The 26490-nt window shown below is 32.3% G+C and overlaps 10 protein-coding genes across 10 annotated transcripts; 8 read left to right on the plus strand and 2 right to left on the minus strand.

Annotated features, from left to right (window-relative positions):
* Positions 1–2306: 2306 nt before the first annotated feature.
* On the plus strand, positions 2307–4079 carry BN7_4086 (Vacuolar basic amino acid transporter 1; the record flags this gene model as incomplete). The annotated part of the gene is made up of 1 exon (XM_011275311.1): positions 2307–4079. One exon carries the CDS (start codon positions 2307–2309, stop codon positions 4077–4079), a length of 1773 nt encoding a protein of 590 aa, XP_011273613.1.
* A 362-nt stretch (positions 4080–4441) lies between these two features.
* On the plus strand, positions 4442–6232 carry BN7_4087 (uncharacterized protein; the record flags this gene model as incomplete). Its single annotated transcript, XM_011275312.1, has 1 exon — positions 4442–6232. One exon carries the CDS (start codon positions 4442–4444, stop codon positions 6230–6232), a length of 1791 nt encoding a protein of 596 aa, XP_011273614.1.
* Positions 6233–7173: 941 nt separating this feature from the next.
* Positions 7174–8940, plus strand: SMF1 (divalent metal ion transporter SMF1; the record flags this gene model as incomplete). The annotated part of the gene is made up of 1 exon (XM_011275313.1): positions 7174–8940. One exon carries the CDS (start codon positions 7174–7176, stop codon positions 8938–8940), a length of 1767 nt encoding a protein of 588 aa, XP_011273615.1.
* A 972-nt stretch (positions 8941–9912) lies between these two features.
* BN7_4089 (uncharacterized protein) lies at positions 9913–10443 on the plus strand (the record flags this gene model as incomplete). Its single annotated transcript, XM_011275314.1, has 1 exon — positions 9913–10443. One exon carries the CDS (start codon positions 9913–9915, stop codon positions 10441–10443), a length of 531 nt encoding a protein of 176 aa, XP_011273616.1.
* Positions 10444–11480: 1037 nt separating this feature from the next.
* BN7_4090 (Mating factor alpha) lies at positions 11481–11957 on the plus strand (the record flags this gene model as incomplete). Its single annotated transcript, XM_011275315.1, has 1 exon — positions 11481–11957. One exon carries the CDS (start codon positions 11481–11483, stop codon positions 11955–11957), a length of 477 nt encoding a protein of 158 aa, XP_011273617.1.
* Positions 11958–12893: 936 nt separating this feature from the next.
* BN7_4091 (uncharacterized protein) lies at positions 12894–13535 on the plus strand (the record flags this gene model as incomplete). Its single annotated transcript, XM_011275316.1, has 1 exon — positions 12894–13535. The coding sequence occupies one exon, from the start codon at positions 12894–12896 to the stop codon at positions 13533–13535; it is 642 nt and encodes a 213-aa protein (XP_011273618.1).
* A 130-nt stretch (positions 13536–13665) lies between these two features.
* On the minus strand, positions 13666–15768 carry FAA3 (Long-chain-fatty-acid-CoA ligase; the record flags this gene model as incomplete). Its single annotated transcript, XM_011275317.1, has 1 exon — positions 13666–15768. The coding sequence occupies one exon, from the start codon at positions 15766–15768 to the stop codon at positions 13666–13668; it is 2103 nt and encodes a 700-aa protein (XP_011273619.1).
* A 1622-nt stretch (positions 15769–17390) lies between these two features.
* PSA1 (mannose-1-phosphate guanylyltransferase) lies at positions 17391–18479 on the plus strand (the record flags this gene model as incomplete). Its single annotated transcript, XM_011275318.1, has 1 exon — positions 17391–18479. One exon carries the CDS (start codon positions 17391–17393, stop codon positions 18477–18479), a length of 1089 nt encoding a protein of 362 aa, XP_011273620.1.
* Positions 18480–19530: 1051 nt separating this feature from the next.
* Positions 19531–23073, minus strand: BN7_4094 (uncharacterized protein; the record flags this gene model as incomplete). The annotated part of the gene is made up of 1 exon (XM_011275319.1): positions 19531–23073. One exon carries the CDS (start codon positions 23071–23073, stop codon positions 19531–19533), a length of 3543 nt encoding a protein of 1180 aa, XP_011273621.1.
* An 813-nt stretch (positions 23074–23886) lies between these two features.
* MBP1 (transcription factor MBP1) lies at positions 23887–26115 on the plus strand (the record flags this gene model as incomplete). Its single annotated transcript, XM_011275320.1, has 1 exon — positions 23887–26115. One exon carries the CDS (start codon positions 23887–23889, stop codon positions 26113–26115), a length of 2229 nt encoding a protein of 742 aa, XP_011273622.1.
* Between the last annotated feature and the right edge of the window lie 375 nt (positions 26116–26490).

Below are 26490 nucleotides of genomic sequence, written 5' to 3' on the forward strand. Positions count from 1 at the left end.
ATGAGTAACAAGGCTTTGCTGTTCCTTAAGTTGTCACTCGATCTCACATGCACATATTTCTTCATACCGCTACCAACGTCTCCAATATACTGGGTATCCCAAAACGTCTTTCGATTGATCCCCATGTAACCTTTTCTCCAGAACGTTATATTTATTCTTCTTGTGTCATACTAATACTCATACTAATACACTATCTTGGCCGAGATATGTATAATCCTAGTACTACCAACACAACCTTCAATAGGTTTAATATAGTATGTTTACTATATCAAAAACAATAATCAACAGTTTCACAAACCATTTTTAACTCTTAACTCTATCCCATTAATGATTGAAATTCCTTATCATCTGTAGACCTAGAGTTTGGAGTAGCTTCACTAGATCTAGATCGATACATGATCGATTTCCCTAGTATTTTCAACATCAAACTTAACATTGAAACTAATGTTTCCATTATGTACCTTGGATATAATACTTTATAATTCTAATCACATTGAATCACATTTTAATCTTGAGCATAATCACATGTAAACTGAATTTATTTAACAACGAAGTTTAATTGATCAACACGAATCTTTCCAGACCATTTCTTCAACCAATTCATTTCTTCAACTAATGAATTCAAAATCATCTATGAACTTCAAATTCCTGAGCTTAAACGTTTGATCCAAATTCACAACATGTTTCCTTCAGGTATATACTACCTAGATCACATAATTATAGTATGATACTATTCCATTGAAATCGTCTCTTAAAAGTCTTATAACACTTGATTTTCTTTCTTTATTTTGGTAAAGTTCAATCATGGTTTCGGATTAAATTTCTGTAATTTGCCATCGACACCGCGAATTAATTCTTCAGAAATTTCCCTATACCACAAATATCCCTAGAATACCAACTTCTAAACTACCAATAGTTCTAAGACTCTAACGTTTTAATTAACATTACTAACTTGAATTGTACCACAATATGTGAACCTTCACTAGCTGTCATACAGCATCAAAGTTAATATAATTTTCAACTTGATTAACCACCTTATTCATATATGTGATTCTTTTTCTTCCTGTATGTATAATATATCCAAATGCTCAGTTGTAAACAAACAACTATACCTTGAGCTAGTTATAGACATAAAGTCTTGTGCTTTATATGAACTTGATCCCTTCTTTGAATCACCATCACATGATTCAGCATCCCGATTGTCCTTTGCATAGATCTGGTTTCCCTGGTGTGTACCAATACTGGAGTGGAACTAATGGTCATTTACTTGAACCATTACTTCATGAATTAATATCAACATCTCTCTCAAAAATGTTTAATTCAATACCTAAATCTAGATCCTGTCCAGCAGGAGATAACTCACATTAACTTTCCGGATTGTTTAATTGAGTATCCTGTCTAGATTCATTTCCTACTCCTAGGCTCTTTCCAAATATCATTGGTGATGAACCTTCATCAGCTGGATTTTTGGTACCACCTACCTTTAACAGCGTTATATCCTTTTCATCAGACCTTGCACCCTATAGCAGCAACTTCTTGGATCGAAGTTTGAGGCGATCCTGTACTTGTTGATAAGTTATAACCTTAAGTTTCAATCTCGATCATCTTTATATTCCTTGTTCTCAAAACGCAACCTCAATATATACGGTATTCACCAAGATGGTTCTAGATCCTATATGACAATCTATATCAAGAGCATATACCTTTGAGCTTCTGACTTTCGTAGCTTTTGAGGTACAACTTTTGGATCCTCAATGCAGTTATCAGTCATCTATATTCCTCGTTTATTAACGAAACAGTGTATACATAATACTACTATACGCTTTGATGATCGTCTCAATGAGGTTAAGGTACCAATCTTGTACCTGAATATCAAACATAACGGCTATTCTCATGAATAGCAACTAGGTTGAGGATTCAAGAATCAAGAACCTAAAATATATTAGCATAATGTGTATGTGTCTAAGTTTGTGATTAGGTTTCTTTAGTGGATATTAAGCTTGTCGGAATGTGTCTTTTAAGACACATCTACGTTACTCGGTTAAGTATATATATAACCCCTGTAAGTTGTTCTAGCATGAGAGCATGAGTCAACTTTTAAGCACTACTAAGTTATTATGGGGTTACGAATCCGGATATATAACCGAGAAATTGATAAGCTGAAATCAAGAAAGGCAAAATACTATTACGTCCAAGATTAAAGATCCATGAATTAAATCTAGTTGGATCCTAGAACAACAAGGTAATAACTAAGAAAAGTTAGTCTAGATCCAAATAAATCACACACAAAGTGCACATCATCGAATATGCCCCCTATTGAACTGCATGAACTGTCACAATCACCCAAAAGGAAAAATCATGATTTGAATACAACAACAACCATTTTAACAACACCTTCATCAAGAGATTCAAACGAGTCAAGTCGATCCAATGGTTCACTCATAGATGATCTGATTGATGAAGAAGAACAAGTTGGTGACCTATCAAGGCCAGGTCCAGACTTAACAGCGCCTATCAAGCCATTTATAGCTGATAGCAATTTCAAATATACCTTAACCGCTGTATGGGTTGGTAATTTCCTTTGTGCTTTAGATGGTACAATTGTTTCCACTACAATGTCAAATATTGCAAGTGATTTTGGTCAATCAAACTTGGTGTCATGGATTGCTGTTTCTTATTTATTGACTTCAACTGCTTTCCAACCATTATATGGTAAAACTTCAGATATCTTGGGTAGGAAAACATTATTACTTATTGGACAAGCATTATTTGGTATTGGTATTTTTTTATCAGGTATCTCTACAAATGTTGAGACTTTAAGTTTATCAAGAGCATTAAGTGGTATTGGAGGCTCTGGTATCTTCACATTATCAAGTATAGTCATCTCTGACGTTGTTCCTTTAACTCAAAGAAGTATGTATGCTGCTTATGGTACTGTTATCGTTAATACTTCACAAATGCTTGGGGGTCCTCTTGGAGGATTCTGTATTGCTACTATTGGATGGAGATGGATGTTTTTGATCCAAGTTCCTTTCATCATTGGTTGTATGGTTATAACTTATTTTTGTGAGATTAAAGTTGCCCATATTCCTGATGGACCTGAAAGATTTTCAAAAGAGAATATCAAAAGAATAGATTTTGGTGGTATCTTAACTTCAAATTTATTTGTTTCAAGTATTATCTTTTTGTTATCTGATAATGGAGGCTATCCAAAACCATTTGAATATTTTCTCTATGCCTTATTAATCATTTCGCTCGTTGGATATGTTATTGTGGAAAAATACATTGCAGTGGAAAAACTTGTTGATCCTCAATTGATGAAAGGTCAAATTGGTGTATTAGGTCTAGTTAATGGTATCAATTCATTATCATTCTACTTGATCTTATTTATTGTTCCACTTTACCTACAATTGATTCAACATATCACAGTTACACATATTGGATTCTATACAATGTTTTGTGTTGTATCATCTGCAATTGGTGCCATGATTGGTGGTTCTGTTATTAAGAGATATAATCAAACTGAAGCATCAACAATGAAAGCAGGTATTTCTGTATCAGCAATATCATTTATGATTCAAACTATTGGATTCTCAATGTTGTATATGTTGAGCTCATTGGTTAATCCCGTTAATGAATCATTATTTTGGAGAATCATCATGATATTATCATTAACAATTTCTGGTTTAGGTGTTGGTGGATTTGGACCGGGTGTTGCATTATTTATTATAGGTAAATCTGGTGCGAAGGATCAAGCAAGTACACAAACTGCAGTCAATGTTATCAAATCTTTAGGGAATGTTCTTGGTCTTTCATTATCACTTTCAGTTTACAATAAGGAAGTACAAAGAAAATTATGGGACTTCTTCGGTGAAGGTAAGAAGGATATTATTGATCATTTGATTAAAGATTCAAGTTATATATTTGATGAGCTAGACCAACAGTATTTCAAAGATGTCTTGAACATTTATAGAGACTCATTATCTAAGTCGTATCAACCAATCTTCATCATGACAATATTTGGATTATCGATCATTTATCTATTGAACCGAAACGTTCAAAAGGGACTGAAACTTTGATACTAGAATATATTTATAGAACACACATTTTTGCATTTATTTGTTCATATTCAATAAAAACAAATCTTTTGAAGTTCGTATACATCTGTTGTGTTTTTTTGACACATTTGACTGTTTCTTTCTTATCTATGTGTGATGTACAATGTGCATAGATGGTGTCTTGATGTGCATTACCAAATGCGGATATATAACCGAAGATCATCACGAATAATTTCTGATCTAATTCTAATTACAAAAGAGCGTTAAAGAGCTATTCAGAGTATTAGATGGAGGCCAATACCAAGAGGTAGAATAATTCTTTTGTTCATTGATTTTCTAAATTGAGATATAATACATTTGAGAAAGTCACTAGAGCTAGAACAATGACATCAGTTAAGTTACAAAACGTTCAATCACCAAAGAAAGAAAGTACCACAACTACAACCACAGATGTTTTATCATCGCCAGAAGGTTCAAGAAACTCAAATGATTCAATACACTCAGAAGACTCTGAAGATTCATTTTTGAGGGATCTGGAAAGAGATCAAGTTCATCGTGATAGTACACCAGATCTAGCTAATCCTGCTATAAATCAAGGACAGAAAACTTTTAAATTGGATAAGAACTCAAGGTATGCATTAATTGCTGTATGGATTGGTAATTTCTTATGTGCTCTAGATGGTACAATTGTCTCCACTACAATGTCAAATATTGCAAGTGATTTTGGTCAGTCAAATTTAGTTTCATGGATTGCTGTTTCTTATTTATTAACTTCAACATCTTTTCAGCCTTTATATGGTAAGACATCAGATATTATTGGAAGAAAAACTTTGTTAATCATTGCACAGGCATTATTTGGCTTAGGGATATTATTATCTGGTATTTCTACCAATGTTGAAACATTAAGTTTATCCCGTGCGCTTAGTGGGATTGGTGGTTCTGGAATGATGACATTAACTTCAATAATTATTAGTGATGTTGTTCCATTAAGTCAAAGACCTATGTATTCAGCTTATGGATCAGTTGTTGATAATACTTCCAAGATGCTTGGTGGTCCATTAGGTGGTCTTTGTATTGCAACTATTGGATGGAGATGGATGTTCTTGAGTCAAGTTCCATTGGTATTGATTTGTATTGGGATTACCTCATTTGTTGAAATAAAAGTTGATCATATACCTGAAGGACCTGAAAGATTCTCGAAAAAAAATTTGAAAAGAATTGATCTTGGTGGGATTATAACTTCAAACTTTCTTGTTTCAAGTATAATCTTCTTAGTATCAGATGATGGTGGATATCCAACATATTTTAAAAATATTTTATATATTACATTATTCTCCTCGATAATTGGATACATCTATGTGGAAAGATACATTGCAGTTGAAACATTAATTGAACCAAAGCTTGTTAATGGACAAATTGGTATTTTGGGTCTGGTTAATGGTGTTCAATCTTTATTGTTTTACTTTGTCTTATTCATGACTCCTTTGTATTTACAATTGATTCAGCATATCAATGTTACCCAAATTGGATTCTATACAATGTTTTGTGTTGTATCCACAGCTGTGGGTAGTGTGTTAACAGGATTGTTATTGAAAAGATATAATAGCTCAGAAGAATCTATTATAAAAGCTGGAATTTGGCTTAATTTAATCACATTTATTGGACAAATTGGTGGATTTACTATTTTATATTTGGTGAATGAATATGTTCCACCAATTGAAGAAAGATTTTATTGGAAACTATTGCTAATTATTGGTTTGATCATTTCAGGTTTAGGCGTTGGAGCATCAGGACCAGGATGTTCAATTTTTGTATTTGGTAAAGCAGGTAGAAAAGATCAAGCAAGTGCATTTACGGTTATAAATGTTATAAAATCGTTAGGTAACGTTTTGGGAATTTCATTATCACTTTCAGTGTATACCAGAGAGTTGTTCAAGAGGTTATATGGCTTTTTAGGTAAAGATCAATCAGAATTGGTGAAGAAATTGATCAAAGATTCAAGTTACATCTATAATGGACTTGACCAACAATATTTAAAAGAGGTTCTCGGAATATATAGAGTTTCATTGGTCACAGCATATCATCCAATCTTCATATTATCTTTATTAGCTTTGATTATTATGTTTTTACTTAATAGAAGTGTTCAAAAATGCCTCAAGATAATATTAGGATAGGGGTACAGAGAGCTTTATTCAATACAATAGGTAGATTAGAGTATGCATTGTTTGAGTCAACATTATACAATTTAATTAGATGGCCAGGTCCAGATTTCAGAGTCTGGACTCTGGAGCAATTTATTATCAGTATGTTTCTATTTATATTCATATACAGTGTACGTAGTACATACCTTTAATTATTATACCTTATGAGTTATGTATAGTAACTTATTGCCTACACCCTACACGTATAAATATTATTAATTACGTCGACACGACTCTATATAGTATTTTGCTCTACTGTTCTCTTGTAATATGAGCTCAACTCGGATGGTAATTTAGACAGAACATGATCTGATTTTTAGTCTAATTGTTAGACAACCCCACTATACAACGAATTGAATTCTCCGATCTGATAACTTTCTTCGTCTCTGATTCGATATATTCGCAGCTATTGTCTCAAAGTATCCAATATTATTGTCTACTTAGGTAGGCACTAACATATCCGTTAGCGGTACTGGTTGAATCTTAACGTCTATTGTGTTCCTGAATCTATTTTTGACTCAGTTTTCAGGGTCTAAAAACACAACGTCTATAAAATTCTTTCTCTTACAATGAACACCCCCACGAAGCAACTATGACACACGAATTACACCATGGTAATGCTAAATCACTTCTATCTTATACTATGTCCACTATCTGGACTCCGTATCCTCTAAATCCAAGTCCAGAGCCAAGATCATATCGTGTATATTGTCTTTCAACTTCCAACTCTTAGGTGTCTTATTTCTGGTCAGCACAGCACCGCGCACTATTTTTTTTTCTAAAAGGCCCAAAGGGACATTAATATTGACACCAAGTTGAATATATTTAAATACCTTGTTAGCCGCCCATCTTTCAAACACAAAGTAACCCAGATAGCTAACGTATATTGCTAGATTAATCAGTCGCTGAAGACCATGAGTCAAAGAGCCACGTCGTCCTCCAGAGAGGAATACCTTTCCCATGATGAAGTATTGGCCAATTCCATGCCAGGTGGTGTTCGTGCTATTCCAAAACTTGCAAGAGCTCATACCAAAAATTCAAATCCTTTTGAAGGGAAAACCCCTGATGTTCATGAAATAACTAATGATTTGGAGAGTATCAAGTCTAAAGGAAATAATGGGAAACCTTCTTGGGGTAAAAGATTTACAAATTTCTTTAGAGTTCAACCAAATGATCCTGCTATTGTTAAAGTATTGAAAAAATACTTAAGATTCGTTGGACCAGGTTTAATGATTTCAGTTGCTTACATGGATCCTGGTAATTATGCTACTGCAGTTTCAGCTGGTGCTCAATCACAATTCTCATTGTTATTCATTGTTTTATTATCAAATATTTTTGCTATTTTTTTACAAGCATTATGTATCAAATTGGGGTCTGTCACTGGTTTAGATCTTTCAAGAGCTTGCAAAGAATATTTACCTCCATGGTTGAATTATATCATCTGGTTCTTCGCAGAATGTGCCATTATCGCTACAGATGTTGCAGAAGTTATTGGTACAGCTATTGCATTGAATATTTTGTTAAAAATACCCTTACCAGCTGGTGTTGTTATTACATGTTTAGATGTTTTATTTGTCTTGATGGCTTATAGACCGGGTTCTTCATTAAGTTTTGTTAGAATGTTCGAATATGCAGTTGCATTATTAGTTTTCTGTGTTGTTATTTGTTTCTGTGTTGAATTAGGGTTAATGCCATCTATTGATGCTCGTCATATGTTTAGAGGTTTTGCACCATCTAAAGAAATGTTTGAAAATAATGGGATGTATACTGCTTGTTCCATCTTGGGTGCTACTGTGATGCCTCATTCTTTATTTTTAGGTTCAGGTCTTGTTCAACCAAGATTAAGAGAATATGATGTTGAAAATGGTTACGTTAAATTACCATCAGATGAAGATTCTGAAAATCAAGAAGATGCAGATGATTTATTATTCAAGTATAGACCAACTTTGAAAGCTATTAAATACGCAATGACTTATTCAATTGTGGAATTAGCAATCACTTTATTCACATTTGCCCTTTTTGTTAATTCTGCCATTTTGATTGTTTCTGGTGCTTCACTTTTCGGTACAGAAGAAGCATATGATGCTGATTTATACACCATTCATGATCTTTTATCTAAACAAGTTGCTCCAATTGCAGGTACCATCTTTATGATTGCATTATTATTCTCTGGTCAATCAGCTGGTGTTGTTTGTACAATTGCAGGTCAAATTGTTTCTGAAGGTCATATTCAATGGAAATTAAAACCTTGGAAAAGAAGAATTGTCACTAGATCTATCTCAATAGTTCCATGTTTGGTTATTAGTTTAAGTATTGGTAAAAGTGGGTTAGCTGCTGCTTTAAATGCTTCACAAGTTGTCTTATCAATTCTTTTACCTTTTTTAACAGCTCCTTTAATCTATTTCACTTGTAAAAAATCAATTATGAAAGTGGAAGTCCCAATTGATGAAGATGAGCAAGTTGAAAATAATTTTGAACTAACAAGTGTTGTTGCAAATGGTGAAAATTCTGGTCAATTGGAATCTAATGTTTCATCATCAGATGATAATAGATGTACAAAATCAGTTAATATGGCTAATAATTGGATCACTTCAACAATTTCATTCTTGATTTGGTTATTTATTGCTGTCTTGAATGTTTATATGATTGTTAAATTAGGTTTGAGTGGTGGTGAGGTTTGATTAATTCACTTTCTATTTTTTCATTTGCATTTATAAAGATTTTGTGGTTAAGCTATAGTTTGGGACTCCATGTATCCACAGAACAGAAAATTCATCACACTCTTGTAATTAGTATTATTATTCATGATGGGGTTTGTTTTAATGTCTTTAGTTCGGGAATATTCTTGTTTGTTGTTAGAAAAGAAAATATATTTATGATCCATAAAATTTTGAAGCTGTAGCCACAAATCATATCAATGACACCATCAACATCCACATAATTATATGATACAGATCATTACACCAGACTTGGTTTAATTACTTGCAGTTTGTGGTTTGAAAATTAACACAACTTACACATTTGTTGGGCCAAATCAGTAAAGTAATGAGATATGAATTTCAACTTAAACGTCAATTCAGGGCCAAAAGGAGTAATAATGTGGGAGTTTACGATGCTTTAACAGCTGATGAGGCAAGGTACTTCAAAAGGTTGAATCAAATGTTATGATTAATTCAGAATTTCCATTATGAAACAATTTATATTGCATAAAAGTTGTTAACATTTAAAATTACTTGCATAATTCGGCTTCTCAAATTGAACTAAAAGTAAAGAACAATCGCTTAAAGTGCAAAGAAAAACTGGAAAAAGAATCGTTATAGCTCCATTGTGATCCAAAAAGGGTAATTACATTCTAACATCAATTATTTTTGATGTAATAAATTATTTCCCGATTCGGTCACCAATGGAAATTTATCAATACAAAAGTACTACGAGATTTGAATGAAAACTAAGAAATTTTCTTTAACTGGAGTTTCATATATGTGGTTAGAAGTTAGTTCATGGATGTTTTCTAAAACAAAACCTCATAACTTAAATTGTTATAAAAGAGATTCAAATTACCATGATAAGCTGAATTTAAGATCTAGTTTAATTATCATTATCATCTAGATATACAATATCAAACACATTCTTTACAAATACAATCATTTACAATGCAATTATCAACTGTTACTTTAGTCGCCATTATCTCAACTTTACTTGGTTCAACTGTCGCTGCTCCAGTTAACATTACTGAATCTGCTAACGGTGAAGCTGAAGCTGATGTCCCAGGTACTTCTCAAGGTGTTGAATTCCCATTCTCAAAAGAAGCCATCATTGAAGCTGTTTCTTTAGGTAATGATATTGCTCCAATTGTTTTAGATGATGCTGTTTACTTCATTAACACTACCATTGTTGATCAAGAATTAGGTTCAAAATTAGGTAAAAGAGAAGCATGGAACTGGAGACAATACTTGAATGGTTCACCAAACTACAAAAGAGAAGCTGAAGCTGACGCTGAAGCATGGCAATGGAGAAAATATTTAAATGGTTCACCAAACTATAAGAGAGAAGCTGAAGCTGATGCTGAAGCATGGCAATGGAGAAAATATTTAAATGGTTCACCAAACTATAAAAGAGAAGCTGCTCCAGAAGCTGAAGCATGGCAATGGAGAAAATACTTGAATGGTTCTCCAAACTACTAATCAGGTATTCAGATTTCTTCTTAATAATTTTATCTAATTCTTCAACAGGTGATTCATAATTGGTAGTTATTATAACTTATAATTTGGGACTTTTTTTAAACATTTTACACTCGGGTATTAATCTATCAGATCAACTAATAGATTAAATTTTCTATATATATACTTTACATTTTAATAATATAATAATAATTTAATTTTGATACAAAATAACAGCTAGTAGTACTATTATTTGAACAGCGCAGCTTAATGCTATTATATCTGGATTTTAGCAGTTCAATAATATGAGTGATAATTATACCATACACCTACTAGTATATCCATATATTAAGCTTGCTGCTAAAGCATGGATCTATATATTGGTACTAGTATAATCACATATGCATAGATTTGTTTACCTATAGATTTCAGAAAGTTTATTGCTCTATATATATTCAAACTTGGTGTTCGTTAAAAGTTGATCATATATAATTTCAAGTATGTAATGATTCAGTCTATATTCGGCATTTGATCAGTTAATATTGAACCGATTTTCATGACAGTTCAAATCCCGAAAACAAAAAAAACACTAGTTCAATCTGACGTTTTGAGCTTTAGCATTTACCATGCAAAGTCTCACCAAGGTGCTTATTTTATTGCAATATGTATTTCATGTACAGAAGTCTTTACTACTAGGGGTATTCAATCAATAATTTTGGGAAGTCGTAATTGAAATCAATCTTGGTGTTGCATTACCTATTTGGGATTCCAAAGGACTTAATACGATGAATCTTTAAACAACAATATAATATTTTTTTATATGAAGTTTCATCTTTCTCAATTGGAATTATGATTTACGCATTAAATACTTACCTTAAAGGGTTTACAAAGAGGTTTTGTGGTTTGTTATGATTAATTTTCATGGAGTTGCCTCATCATTCAGTGATCAAAATGTATCAGACTTGAAAGGTATAAGAATCAAGAAAGATCTCAAGTTTTGGTAATTGAGTTTCATTGTCCCTATTCATCAATCATCAAACAACCAATATAACTGATTTAAGATGCAATTATCACTTTTAACTTCACTCGCTATTGTTTCCACTCTATTAGGCTCTTCTTTTGCCGCTCCAGTTGAAAACATCAACATCAAAGACAATGGTAATGGTACTTCAGAAGCTGATGTCCCAGGTACTTCTCAAGGTGTTGAATTTCCATTCGCTAAAGAAGCTATTATTGAAGCTGTTTCTTTAGGAAATGACATTGCTCCAATTGTTTTGAATGACGCTGTTTATTTTGTCAATACCACCACCGTTGATAAAGAACTAGAATCAAAATTAGGTAAGAGAGAAGCATGGAACTGGAGAGTTTATTTGAATGGTTCACCAAATTACAAAAGAGAAGCTGAAGCTGACGCTGAACCATGGAGATGGTCAAGACCGATTGTTTCACCATGTGGTCCTAGATACAAGAGAGATGCTGATGCTGAACCACATAGATGGACAAGACCTGCATATTGTTCAGAGAGGCCAAAATACTAAAACATAATCAATAAATCATTTGGTATTCTCTTTGCTCGAAGCATTTAAACTGATTGTTAAGGTAATGAATTTAATCACATGAAACAAAACACTGTATAATATATTAGGACAAGGGTTGGTATATATGACCACATTTTGGATAAAATTAATAAACAATTATAATGAAACTAATTACTTGATTTCGTATATTCAAATTATCATTCAAATAACTATGAATGTATGCGCAACAGATCAACCATTTTAAATTCATAGCTAGTCAAGCATCATATATACAAGAAAGACTCGAGCTACACTAAGACATTATAATATAATTGTCATATCAAATCATTTCAGTGCTTGAATACTACTCAAAAATAATTGTAAACCCGAGATCTCTGTGAATGGATATCCAACCAAGTATAATCAATATAACATCCTTACCGAGCTCGTTTTTGTATAACAAACTCAACTACACAGATCTTAGGCATAGCCCAATAGCCTTTACCGCTATGGAGTGAGTATTATCATCAGAAACGTTTTCTTCAATGGCTTATGGTTTTCTTCTGATACATCGTTGTAACACATAATCTATATTGGTTACCTAAAAGAGATATCAATGGTAATTCATCACTACAATAATGAAAATCACGAATAAGACCAACTATTTTAAACATCCTTCTCTATTTAAGCTAACATTCAAAATTACATCAAGTTACTTTTGACACTTCAATGAAGTCCCATTCTTCACCTAAAAGAGTTAAGTGACATGAAATATGGCATATTTCTGGAAACATGATGTAAAATTGATATAGGGTCTATGGGGTATTTTTGAAACCTTCTCAAAAGCTCAAAAATACTATATAAAGTGATGAAAAGTTACTCAGTATTCATTCAATCATATCTTTATTCCTTATTATCAATCAATCACATTACAAATTCACTCGTTATTACACAAAAATGCAATTATCACTACTTGCTTCGCTCGCTATTATTTCAACATTATTAGGTTCATCAATCGCTGCTCCAACTGGTGGTCAAAAAATCAACATCAAAGATAATGGTAATGGTACTTCAGAAGCTGATATTCCAGGTTCTTCACAAGGTGTTGAATTCCCATTTTCTGAAAATGCAATCATTGAAGCTGTCTCTTTAGGTAATGATGTTGCACCAGTTGTTTTAAAAGATTCAGTTTATTTCATTAATACTACTAAAATTGGACATGAATTAAGTGATAAATCTAATGATAAATCTAAAAGAGAAGCTAAGTGGGGTGTCCCAGATGAAGTGTCAAGTGATCCAGAATTCCAAGCTGCTAGAGCTGCTTTTATGGCTAAGATCCATGGTAATACAAAGACAAGTTTTGGTAAAAGAGAAGCTAAATGGGGTGTTCCAGATGAAGTTTCTAGTGATCCAGAATTTCAAGCTGCTAGAGCTGCTTTTATGGCTAAGATCCATGGTAATACAAAGACAAGTTTTGGTAAAAGAGAAGCTAAATGGGGTGTTCCAGATGAAGTTTCTAGTGATCCAGAATTCCAAGCTGCTAGAGCTGCTTTTATGGCTAAAATTCATGGTAATACAAAGACAAGTTTTGGTAAATAAAATATTGACCATACAGCTTTTTATTAAACATGGACAACTTGTTATAATTTCATTTCATTTATAGTTTATATTATATTATACATATTTGGTTTTCTATTATAAGAATACAATAATCCTGTACCGTAATAACTTATAATTTACCACCATTTAATAATTCACCTTCTTGATATAATGAATCTAATGTATCTTTAAAATATTTTTTAGCAACATGTCTTTTAATTTTCAAAGTTGGAGTTAGAGTTTCATTTTCTAAACTTAGAGGATCAATCTGTATACTTATATTTTTCAATTTTTCAAAACCTTGTAAACCTAATACTTTTGAATTTATATTTTTCAAAACTAATTTCCTGAAATCTTTAGATTTTAATAACTCTTGGGTTTTAGTTTCATTTTTAATAATATTAGAATCTAACCCATTCTTTACCAAGAATGCACCAAGAGTTTCTAAATCAACACCAATAATCCCAGCTAATGAACTTTGTAAAGAATCTCCATAAACCCAAATCTGAGTAATAAAATCACTATTACCAGAAACATAAGAATTTTCAATTTTTTCCGGTGCAATATATTCACCTTGACTTAATTTAAAGAAATTTTTACGTCTATCAATAATATAAACTTTACCTTGATCATCAATACGTGCAATATCACCAGTCTTGAACCAATCACCTTCTTCAAATGCATCTTTTGTATTTTCAGGATCTTTATAATAACCTTGGAAAACTTGTGGACCTCTAATTAAAATCTCACCAGTACGGTTTTTATTAAATGTATACCCCATTTCTTCAACATCTTTTAATTTAAATTCCACGGATGGTACCACAGGACCCACTGTACCTGGTTTCAATTCTTTACCAGAGTTCAAGAACACACCACCAGTTGTTTCTGTTGAACCATAAGCTTCATGAAACTTAGGAACGTTGAACAAAGCACGAATGAATAATAAAGTTTCACCACTTATTGGAGCTGCACCAGAAACAAAATATTTAACATTATCAAAACCTAATAGTGATTTGACCTTTTTATGAACTATTGAATCATAAAAATGATGAGTTGGATCTTGATTTTTAGAAATTTTATCTAATTTATAAGCAATAGCACGTTTAGTTAATCTATTTGACCAAGAACCTGTTGAATAAATCTTTGTTTTGAATAATGATTCTAATTTATTATAAACTCTTGGGACAAGAGTCATATGAGTTGGTTTTATAGATTTAATATCATTAAAATAAGTTTTTGGATCTGAACTAATCTTAGGGAAATGAACAGTACCACCCACAGGGGAAGCTAAGAATAAATTAACTCTTTCCAAGATATGAGCAACTGGTAAGAATGAAAAATGCATAATACCAGGTTGGATATCTACAGTTGCATGGATTGACATTATGGAAGCTAAGACGTTTTCATGAGTTATAATAACACCTTTTGGAGTTCCTGATGTTCCTGATGTATAACAAATTGTTAATATAGAATCTGGAGTTGGTGGGATTAATGATTGTGGTGATTTGATACCAATTTCAATGATTTCATTTAGTGTGAATAATTTTAAACCTAATGATTCTGCTTTTTGTTTTTGGTTTAGGGTGATTGGATCAAATGATATTAAAAGTTTTAAAAATGGTAATGATGGATTTTGGGGATCAGCTTGGTTGATTAAATCTAATATATGATCCAATTTAGAACCTGTTAATGCTAAAACAGGACTTTCTGTATGATTTAATATGAATTTTATTGAATCTGGACCCAAAGTATCATAAAGAGAAGTTGTTGTTATTGAAAAGGCATGAGTTGTATAATCTAATAAAGTCCATTCATATCTATTTGGTGAATAAATTGATAAGATGAAATCATTGTTATATGATGGGGAAATTTGATTTAAAGTGTATAAGATACCTGAACCTAATTGATTTCTTAAAGTTTGAACTTGTTTATAAGTCAAATAATCATACCCATTACCAGTACTATTATTTGGATTTGGAACACTAAGAAATTTATTATGTGGGAATTTTCCAACATCAGATTCAAAAAGTTGGAACACAGTTGAAGTTTCAATATTTGGACGATATATTAAATCACCATCAATAACTAATTCATTTCTATAAATTGGAGAATAACCTGGTTTGGAAGTTCCTAATATTGGTAAAGATTTTGAAATTTTTTCCGGTTGATAAGGTAATTTACTAAAGACATCCACTGTGGAATCACCAATTTGATAATGTGGTGGGAAGACCATTTTATTGAGTTGATTATGTGTCTTTTCAAAGTATTCAGTATGGGGTAAAAGAGAATGATTTAAATGGAATCTTTTGGTTCTTTATATCACTTCAAGACAAGGACTTTTTAGTACCTTACGTTTTTTTCAAAAACAGCCACGGCCTTAAAAAACCACCTCTTTAAAGGCAAACAAGGAATCATCTCAGTACTGTGTTTGAATTGCAAAGTTGTTGATTTTATTTCATTGTGTTTGTGTTTATTTAATTGAATTTGAGTGGTTTGGATTTGATTTATATATATGCCCTTCCTCAGCCTATATTATGAAATAATTTGTTTTGTACTCATGTCTAAGCCTGGTAATTGTTATTCTATAGCTTTAGGTACAACATATGAGAAAGTATGAGAACTTGGAACAGTACTTCAAAGCCATTAGTTTATATGAAATCTACAAAGAAATTTAGTCTTATTTATGTATGTTTCCAACGGTTTAAACTAATTTTAGTGATCATCTCTGATCAGTGATTGCTTTGCTAATCGGATAAACTATGGAAAAACTTTACTCTTGGAAAATTTATGAACATATACAAACATCTGACACTTTAAAGACAATAGAATGTTCCTTGACTCTGAATTCAGTTTATAAGACCGCAGACGATGAAAGTGGTTCGATCTGGGTGTGTTTGTATTTTAATCGTTGCTGATCTGGCTGGTTCTAGCTGGCTGTTCAAGTGTCTAACTTTCAAGTTGTTGATGCTGGTCAAAATTGTACCTGACTGGATCTGGAAAGAAAGCTTCTAGTCTACGTCAGATCTTCGATTCAGTCGAGACAGAAAGTACACTGAGACACGAGGTAACTGGGAGAAAGAGTAAATACTAAAGACAGAATATACTGGTTGTATCTATTTCTGATATCATCTATAGTCTATATATAATCACATCAATAACCTAAATATGTCACTAAACGTTCATTTCAACTGATTTCAACTGATTTCAAGTTGAACAACGCCATTCACAAAGCCATAACTGTTTATTTTAAATTCTCATACATAAAATTCCTTTCAATTTACTTTTCAACGCGTTTGAACACTTTGCAGAATCCCGACATCCACGAGTATTAAATCAAATACCAATCACTACACAATCAACAGCAACAACAACACAACAATATATACAATTCCATACCGTAGAGTTCAAATTCCATAGTCACTCCCACTATTTCACACTACAACACGTTCTAAAACACACTTTTACCACTCAAATTCCCATTCCCTAAATCTCTTAAAAATTGCCCATGTAGAAACAGGCACCAACCAACCTCGTTACGCGACGCCCACGCTCGCACTCTTATTGGACAACACCTTGGACAATTTCAGCTTCTTCCAGCTTCTTTAAGCCTGGTTATGTCTCGATGGTTGCAAGTGTTTACGTGTCGACAATTTCTTATTTTGATTTACTATTTTTATAAATACTCGTTGATTTCTACTTTTTGACCCATCTTTTTAGTTTTTCACTCTTTGATTCTTTGACTTTGAATTAAAATTCTCAGAGAAGAATACTTAATCACATTCCTTTAATTAAAAACAAGTTATTAACACTATCTTGTTTTCTTTTATTCAATTCTATTAAATCTATATACACAAAATGAAAGGGCTAATTCTTGTCGGTGGTTATGGTACCAGATTAAGACCATTAACTTTAACTGTTCCAAAACCTTTAGTTGAATTTGCTAACAGACCAATGATTTTACATCAAATTGAAGCCTTAGCTAAAGCTGGTGTTACTGATATTGTTTTAGCTGTTAACTATAGACCAGAAGTTATGGTTGAAACTTTACAAAAATATGAAAAAGAATATGGTGTTTCAATTACTTTCAGTGTAGAAACTGAACCATTAGGTACTGCTGGTCCATTAAAATTAGCTGAAGATGTCTTAAAGAAAGATAAATCCCCATTCTTTGTCTTGAATTCTGATGTTATTTGTGAATATCCATTTGAAGAATTAGCTAAATTCCATAAAGCTCATGGTGGTCAAGGTACTATTGTTGCTACTAAAGTTGATGAACCATCAAAATATGGTGTTATTGTTCATGATATCAGTACTCCAAACTTGATTGATCGTTTTGTTGAAAAACCAGTTGAATTTGTTGGTAACAGAATTAATGCCGGTTTATATATCTTGAATCCAGAAGTTATTGATTTAATTGATTTAAAACCAACTTCAATTGAAAAAGAAACTTTCCCAATCTTGGTTGAACAAAAATCATTATATTCTTTCGATTTAGAAGGTTTCTGGATGGATGTTGGTCAACCAAAAGATTTCTTAGCTGGTACTGGTTTATACTTGAATTCATTAGCTAAAAGATCACCAGAAAAATTAACTACAGGTAAAGATTACATTGTTGGTAATGTTTTAATTGATCCATCTGCTAAAATTGCTTCAGATGCTAAAATTGGTCCAAACGTTACAATTGGTCCAAATGTTACCATTGGTTCAGGTGTTCGTATTCAAGAATCTGTTGTTTTAGAAAACTCTGAAATTAAAGATCACGCTTGGGTTAAAAAAACCATTGTTGGTTGGAACTCTGAAGTTGGTAAATGGGCTAGATTAGAAGGTGTTACCGTTTTAGGTGATGATGTTAAAGTTAAAGATGAAATTTATGTTAATGGTGGTAAAGTTTTACCTCACAAATCTATTTCTGCTAATGTTGAAAAAGAATCAATTATTATGTAAAAACCTTTTTTGTGTTTTATATACTATTTTAGATTAATGATCTTTTCTTTTTGTTCTTTTGTTTTTCAATTCTTAATATATAATGATCAAACTTATTAAAGAAAATTATAAACTTTTATTTTAAATTCTTTGTAAATATAAGTAAATTGTTCTCATAAATCGTCGTCTATTAATAATTATCTATTTTAGTAATCGCTTATGTAATATCCTTTTTCACTTCAGGGTAAATTAAAAAGTTCGCGCGGCGCGCGCGCAAGATCTTATTAAAGTATGAATCATGATCATCAACTAATCTAAACCAACGTTTCTGATGATAAACAAATACGTGAATTATCGGTTATATTGTAACCTCAAACTCAGCTTTCCTCATTCGTAAAATTGTGGTGATATAGATGATGTTACTTTATGGTATCTTTAATTGGGTTGTGTCAATATGAAGATAATGAAAATTAAATGGTAATTTGGTCACACCGTTTTATACCCGTTTCCAATAGTTGTTCCAAAGTTCATCTATTTGTAGATCATTATAAATCATTCACTTATTGAGCCCAAATTATACTTGGGTTATGACTGATGGATGTTTTATAATTGATCAATATCATTAATTGGACCTTGATGTTGTTATATGCTCTTTTCTGGAAAGAATGACGTATACGCATGAGAGTTGAATTTAATATACATTTTTTTGAAAAATAAAGATCTATGTGATTATATGTAGGAAAGAATCTAGTTAATGGAAATCTCAAATACTGATCATTCTGTAGCGTTATATTGATCTAAAATTATGTACATTGCAATGAGTTTCATGATATTCAAACTCAAGTCAGCCCTTTCGACCAAGCACATTATTCTTGATGAAAAGTTATATTAACTACAATTTCTAAGTTCCTTTGTTACTATTTAATGTCTTTTTTTATTTGATTTAGCAAAATATATACCATGATAGCTAATAATTGTGTTAAATGAGATAAATAACTATAAAAAAAAAATGCAAAATAATTCTAATATACAACAATATTTGTTAATTAAATGAATGACTTCTCCTTTACTTTCATGCTTTTGATTTAGATTTAAGTTTTTGTCTTCTTGTATAAGCTTCACTCATCATTGCATGTAATCTTTTGGTAAAACCAACTCTTCTTTTTTCATTTTCATAAAATGCTTTAGCACGTTTAAACAAATCTTGTTTTGTTCTTGTTTCAAAATGTGTTAATTTCTTCAATTCATTAAATTCATCTAATCTTGATAATTCTTCTTCTTCAGTCTTAGATTTAGCTTCATTAACCATATCTTTATAATCTTGTAATGCAATATCAATTATATCCAGTGGTTCATTTGGTAAATTCAAATAATTACTTGGTGGTGATAATGGACGTTGAATATCTTTCAGTATGGTATTAGATGCATCTTTTTGTTTATTTTTTGGTGATGCTGAAGTTGAAGGCCCCGTACGTTTATAACCATTACTAAAACTTGAAGGTACTGGACGTTGTCCAGGTGGTGCAATATAAGTTTGTCCATGAACTGGTGGTCTTTCTCTATATCTACTTTGTGGATTTGGAATTGTAGAATTTGGTCCTGGTCCTGGTTGATAATGATCTGAAGTTGGTGTTGATGAGCTTGGTCCAACTGGTGGTGGTCCTGTTGGTGTATTATGTTTAACTTGTGGTAAAAATGATAAATTTGGTGATGCTCCACCACTTGTATTTTGTCTATTTGATTGTTGTTGTTGTGATGCTGCTGGTGGTGGTACTCCAGGATTTGGAGGTGGAATTCCAGAAGTTTGTTGATGATGTGGTGAACCCATTGGAATTGGTTGTGGAGGTGGAATTGGTGGTGTTCCAGAGCTAACTGATGCAGGTGGAATGAAAATTGGTTGACTTGGTTGAGGTCTTAACAAGTTTGGTGATACACGAGGTGCTGGTTGATGACGTTGAGGTATTGGATTTCTCATTGGTGGTGAACCACGGAAATTTGGTTGATTTGGTTGAGGTGGTGGTATATTTGCTCCACCATAGTTTGGAGGTGGTATTGGTCTTGAATGACCTGGATGTATTGGTTGACCTGGAACTGAACCTGGAGGTGGTTGTGGTTGATTTGCAAATCTTGGTTGAGGTTGAGGTTGAGGTGGTGGAGGGGCACCCTGTTGTGCATTATATTGATTTGGATAAGCTCTAGTATTTGGATTTGGTGGAATTGGACCACCTCTTGGATATGAATTTGGAGGTGGTGGTGCTGTTGTACCATAGTTATAACCACCTGGACGTGGAACTGGTGGTCTATTACCAAATCTTTGAGGTGGACCATTGGGTTGAGGTTGACGTGGTTGTGGTGGGTTCCCATATGGATAAGCTTGTGGTGGTGGTCCTTGACGTGTAGGTTGTGGGATTGGTGGTGCTTCATTTGCAAATGGTCTTCTTCCATATGGTTGAGTTGGTGGTGGTGGTGGAACTTTACTTGGACGTATTCTATCATAATTATTGACATTTTCTCTTTTAGGAGGATCACCAGGTTTACCAGGTAATTGACCATCAGCAACTTCTTGATTCCATCTTTTTAAAGCAGAGTCAACCTGTCTGGCAAAAGCATTAGCAATAGCTTTAGCTCTGTTTAAAGCTTGTTTAATGTTTGTGGTGGTCAACATTCTATCATCAATAGCTCTAAATTTATTCAACAATTCAAGATGGCCTTTCAATTCTAATCCTGATCTTTTTGAATTCAAATCTTTCCTACCTAAAACTTGATTTATTTTGAAAGCAAGATCTTTCAATTCTTTTGAAGTTTCTTCAATACGTTCTTCTCTTTCTAAATTACTTAATCTTTGGTCAATTGGTGGAACTTGTTCTTTTTCATTTGAAGTCTCTTCAGGCTGACCAGTACTTGGTTGTGAATTCCCAAATAAACTATCATCGTCACCTTGTTCTTCCTCATTTGTTGGATTATGAAGTTGTTCAAGTTCTTCTTCTTCTTCATCGACAAACATACCTGATGATTTTTGTCTTTTACCACTTGAACTTGAATTTTCATCATCACTTGAATCAAAAGCTGTATTATTCGGATGATGTCTTCTTCTTTTCCTAGAGGTTGGTAAATCAGCATCATCATCTTCTTCATCACCATCTTGTTGTATTGTATGATCACCTTGGAATATAACATCATCTTCTTCCCCTTGTGATTCATCCTTTTGACCATCAATATAGTCATTAAAATTAGCTGGTGCAATAATATCTTCTGGTGTTTCTGGTGCATTATCTTCAAAAAATGTTTGATCGTAATAAATTGGTTCTTTTTCATTATTTTGCATTTCACGGAAATCATTTTCATTTATTGGTGCCATATCATCATCAGAATCTTCTTCAACTTTTGATTTAGCTGAAAGTAAAGTTCCATCTGTATCTTTTTCAATTCTTTGAAAATCTGGTGAATATAAAAATTCATAAACTTTACGACGTTCATTATTTTCCTTCTTAATATGGAAAGTTCCAAATAAATTTCTTGCAACTGTTATAGAACACCAATATCCATTTGCATATTTAGAAGCTGAAGTTACAACTTTTTCGCAAGGTAATTTTTCTAATTGATCTCTTTGATAAAGTTCATTTGCAATTAATAAATCTGGATCTTCTTTACCAAGATTCAAATCATTCAATTTCAACAAAACACAAATCGAAACTAAGTAGCTAACATTAACAAACCCATCAGATAATCTTCTTAAAAGAGTCAATGCTCTTTTATGTGATTGGTTTTCTTTTGTTGTTTCAACATTTAATCTCTTTTCAGCACATAATTGAGAAAATGGGAAATTTCTAGAATTATTCTTTGGTCTATTAGGTGCATTACCACCTTTAAAAGACAATGGGAATCCATAAAATGAATCATCTGAACTTGTAACTTTCCAATATGAACTTAATTCTCTTTGTATTATATCAACAGCATATTCACTACCAGTACTTGGATCATTACCTTCAAAATCAATAATTGGCGATAAAAGATTAAAGAACCCATGTTTCTTTGTGAATTTCTTTACAACATCCTTTTTAACCCAAGAACCACCACATAGTGTAGCATCACCTTTTTTCAAAATATCGTCAAAATAAGTATGGAATGATCTTTCTAATTCAGGAATTGCATCTTTTTCCTTATGTTTTCTATAAGCAACAAACACTTGATCCATATTTATTCTTTCACTTTCATTTTCATTACATTCTCTTAATATCCTGATATGTGAATCATAATGAGAAGCTGCAAAATACTCATAAAATAATGATCCCATATAAGTAACAAGCGCGACTCTATTGAATGATAAAATTGGCGCAACCATATCAGAAATCCCATAGAATTCAGCAAAAGCTCTAGCTGTTTCTAATGGAGCATAAACCCCATAAAATCTAGGTGGTGTAGTTTTCTGTGTCTTAGCATGTGTAGTTGGATAATCTTCAACTTTTTCAACTAAATATTCATCTTTTACATCAATCAAAGGGAATAAACTATAAAGATTGACCCAACTATTAATTTTTTTTCTAATAACATCAGTACCACCAATAGGGTATACATAAAATTCGTCCTTAATATAGTATGTTAGTAATTGACTCATTAATTTGCAAAATTTATGAATGTTTTTCAACTTACATGTTCAAATAAATCAGTTTCTAACCCAGAATAGTCCTTGGAAGAAGGCTCCTTTAGATACCGTATAAGAGGAGACGACATGTTAGTGCGTCCCTCTTCCATTCTTTAAGCAGCAATGTATTAGCTATGTTCTCTGTATGTCAGTCAATGGCACCTGAGAACAGTCAATGGGGGAATTGGAGCTCAATCTGTGGATCTGGCGCCTAATTTACTTGAGGATCCTGATCCAAATCACAGCTTAAAATGACACTGCAAAAGGGAACCAAAATCCACTTAGGCTCATCACCGGGTCACCTTTGTGAAATTTATAATTCGCGACCTTTGGGGGCTTTCAGCGGCTAGAATTCTACACTCGTACTAACAAAATTAGACAGGCAAGCGCTAGAACGGATTAAGCTGTTTGTATCTCTTGCAATTACTGGGAACAGGTTGCTGGTCAACAAGAGCAGGTGCTTTGCTGGTTATTTCTGTGCTGAGTGGGTTTTAGGATCTCGCATTGAGAATTTGTTTATTGTATATTCGGACACACCGTTTGACATAAAGAACGAAAAGAAAACTTTGAAACATCAAAAAGGAACCAGCTAAGGAAGTGTGGGTTATCCATCAGTACAATCATATCAATTAACAAAGAAAGAAGCATCGTTGGGAATTTCATCTTCGCTTTAGCTGTTTTGTTGAATTGAGATCAAAAAATTGAGAATAAAGATAAAGATATATACCTGTAATACATTGAAGAAGTGAAAAAAAATCAAAATTGAAATCAAAATAACATACCATCATGGACAACGTTTACTCTGCTACGTATTCAGGAAATGCGGTGTATGAGTTTGTTCATGCTTCAGGATCTGTGATGAGAAGAAGGTCTGATGGTTGGGTAAATGCTACACATATATTGAAAACTGCAAATTTTCCAAAGGCAAAACGTACAAGAATATTAGAAAGAGATGTTCAAACAGGTGTTCATGAAAAAGTTCAAGGTGGTTATGGTAAATATCAAGGTACTTGGGTTCCATTGGATAGAGCTAGAGATATCGCTGAACAATTTGGTGTACATCGTATATTAGCTCCATTATTCGATTTTGAAAAAACAAATGGTGCAAATTCACCACCTCCAGCTCCAAAACATCATCATGCTTCTAAAAATAATTCAATAGCTGGTATTGAAAAACCTGCTTCTACAAAGAAAAGTATAGCTAAAAAATCTGCAAGTATGCCTGTTGCTATAAATAAAGAATCAACACCATCATCAGTAACGAAAAAAAGAGGTCGTCCAAGAAGATTAAATCCACCAAAAGTTCCAAATCCAAATACTGGTGTCTTTGTTGGCAAAAGATTAAGTGGTAATGAATCTCAAAATGGAATTAATGATGATAGTCTGGCTTCATCACCACCAGATTCAACAACTTTACAAACAAAAGATGAAGATTTAGAAAGTGAAGAAGAATTAAATATAGAGGATGGTATATCAAGTGAGATTGATGAAACTTCAAACCTACATTTCCTAGGATCATCATCTTCACCAAGTGATTTCCTTTCAGAATCAGATTTGATGAATGCACTACGATCACCAGATCAAAGAATAAATAGATCAGCAAGAGAAAGTTTAGAAAAAGCCATAAATTCACATACAGGAAACGTAAGGAATCATCAAAATGATAGATGGCTTGATGCTAACTCTGAATATGTTGCTAGATTATTAGAATATTTCACTTCACCTGATGATGATCATGATCATGATTCAAAAGTTCCAGATTTCTTAATACATCCACCTGAAGGTTTGAATGTTGATCAACAAGTTGATGACGAAGGTCATACGGCTTTCCATTGGGCTTGCTCAATGGGTAATCCACAAGCTGCTGAAGCTTTGATAAATCTGGGTGCAAATTATAGAGCTGTAAATAATTCAGGTGAAACTCCATTGATGAGAGCTGTATTATTTACAAATTCATTTAATAAGAAATCGTTCCCAAGATTAATAGAGTTATTAAGTGAAAGTATATTTGATTTTGATTCAACTCATAAAACTGTTTTACATCATATTGCTGCTGGTGCAACTTCTAAAATACGGATACAATCAGCATTATATTATATGGAATTTTTATTGGGTAAATTAGCTGAAATTCAATCACCAGAAAGATTACAAGGTTATTTGAATTTACAAGATAATAATGGTGATACTGCATTACATTTATGTGCTAAAACAGGTAATAGAAAATGTATCAAATTATTATTAGATTATAAAGCCAAAACAAATTTGAAAAATAATCAAGGTTTAATTGCATCAGAAATTTTATTAAGTAATAATCATGTTACACCAAAAGTTCAACAAAGATATGAGACCCATTTAAGAAATCAAGCTGCTATAACACAACCAGTAACTACAGCATCAACATATAATATTGCACAACCACATATTTCAGAAGCTGCTATTGAAGCTACTCATAAAGTTAGTGATTTTTTGATTGAATCATTAAATGAATTATCAAATGCATATGATTATGAATTACAACGTAAAGAATCTGATGTTTCTGAAGTTCAAGAATTATTGAAGAATATGAATGATGAAATTGAATTGATTAGTATTAAAACAAAAGAGTACATTGGTGAAGATTTAGATCAGACTCAATTAAATCAACGTGTTCAACTTATAGAAGATCAAGTTAAACGTCAAGAATTAATTGCACAATCAAAAGAAAAGAGATTAAATAATCTTGTTGAAAAAATTCAACATAATGAACTTTCAAAACTTTTTAAAAATTATTCAAATGCCTTAGTTCAATCTGAAAATTTAAGCTCGAATTTTGATGATGCAATTCAATTAACTCAATTACAACTACAAAGAAAACGATTAGTTAAAGAAATGATTGATCTATTTGCTGGTGTTAATGGATCAAATGAAAAAATGCAAAAATATACAAGATTGATTTCTGCATGTTCAGATGTTGAGTTTAGTCAAGTTCCAAATAAATTAGATGATTTGTTACATGAGATTGAAAAAAATCCTTAATAATAGACTGCTCTATGTTATTCATTTAAAAAAAATTTGGTTTGTGCTTTTTGTTTGTGCTTTTTAGTTTTGTGTGTTTTTATTTTTGGTTTTATTTGTTTTTGTTAGTTCTTAGTTTTTCTGTTTCTATCATGTTCATTTTTAAAAGGGTTTGTTGAAAGGTGTAATATTATTTCTAGTTAGTCTTATATTAATAATCTGGTTATTTAAAATTATTTTAATGAATGTATTATATTTGTGAACTCTTAATGTATAAATCGAGTTAATGGTAAAAGTTGTGTTTGATTTTCGTTTTTATCGGAGACATCTATAATGTTTAAATTTACGACCTCTTCAAAGATAACAAAATCGCTGCAGTAATAAGTATACACACAA

Source organism: Wickerhamomyces ciferrii, contig 00138 (genome assembly GCF_000313485.1).
Source record: "Wickerhamomyces ciferrii WGS project CAIF00000000 data, strain NRRL Y-1031 F-60-10, contig 00138, whole genome shotgun sequence".
NCBI classification, from domain to species: domain Eukaryota; kingdom Fungi; phylum Ascomycota; class Saccharomycetes; order Phaffomycetales; family Wickerhamomycetaceae; genus Hansenula; species Hansenula ciferrii.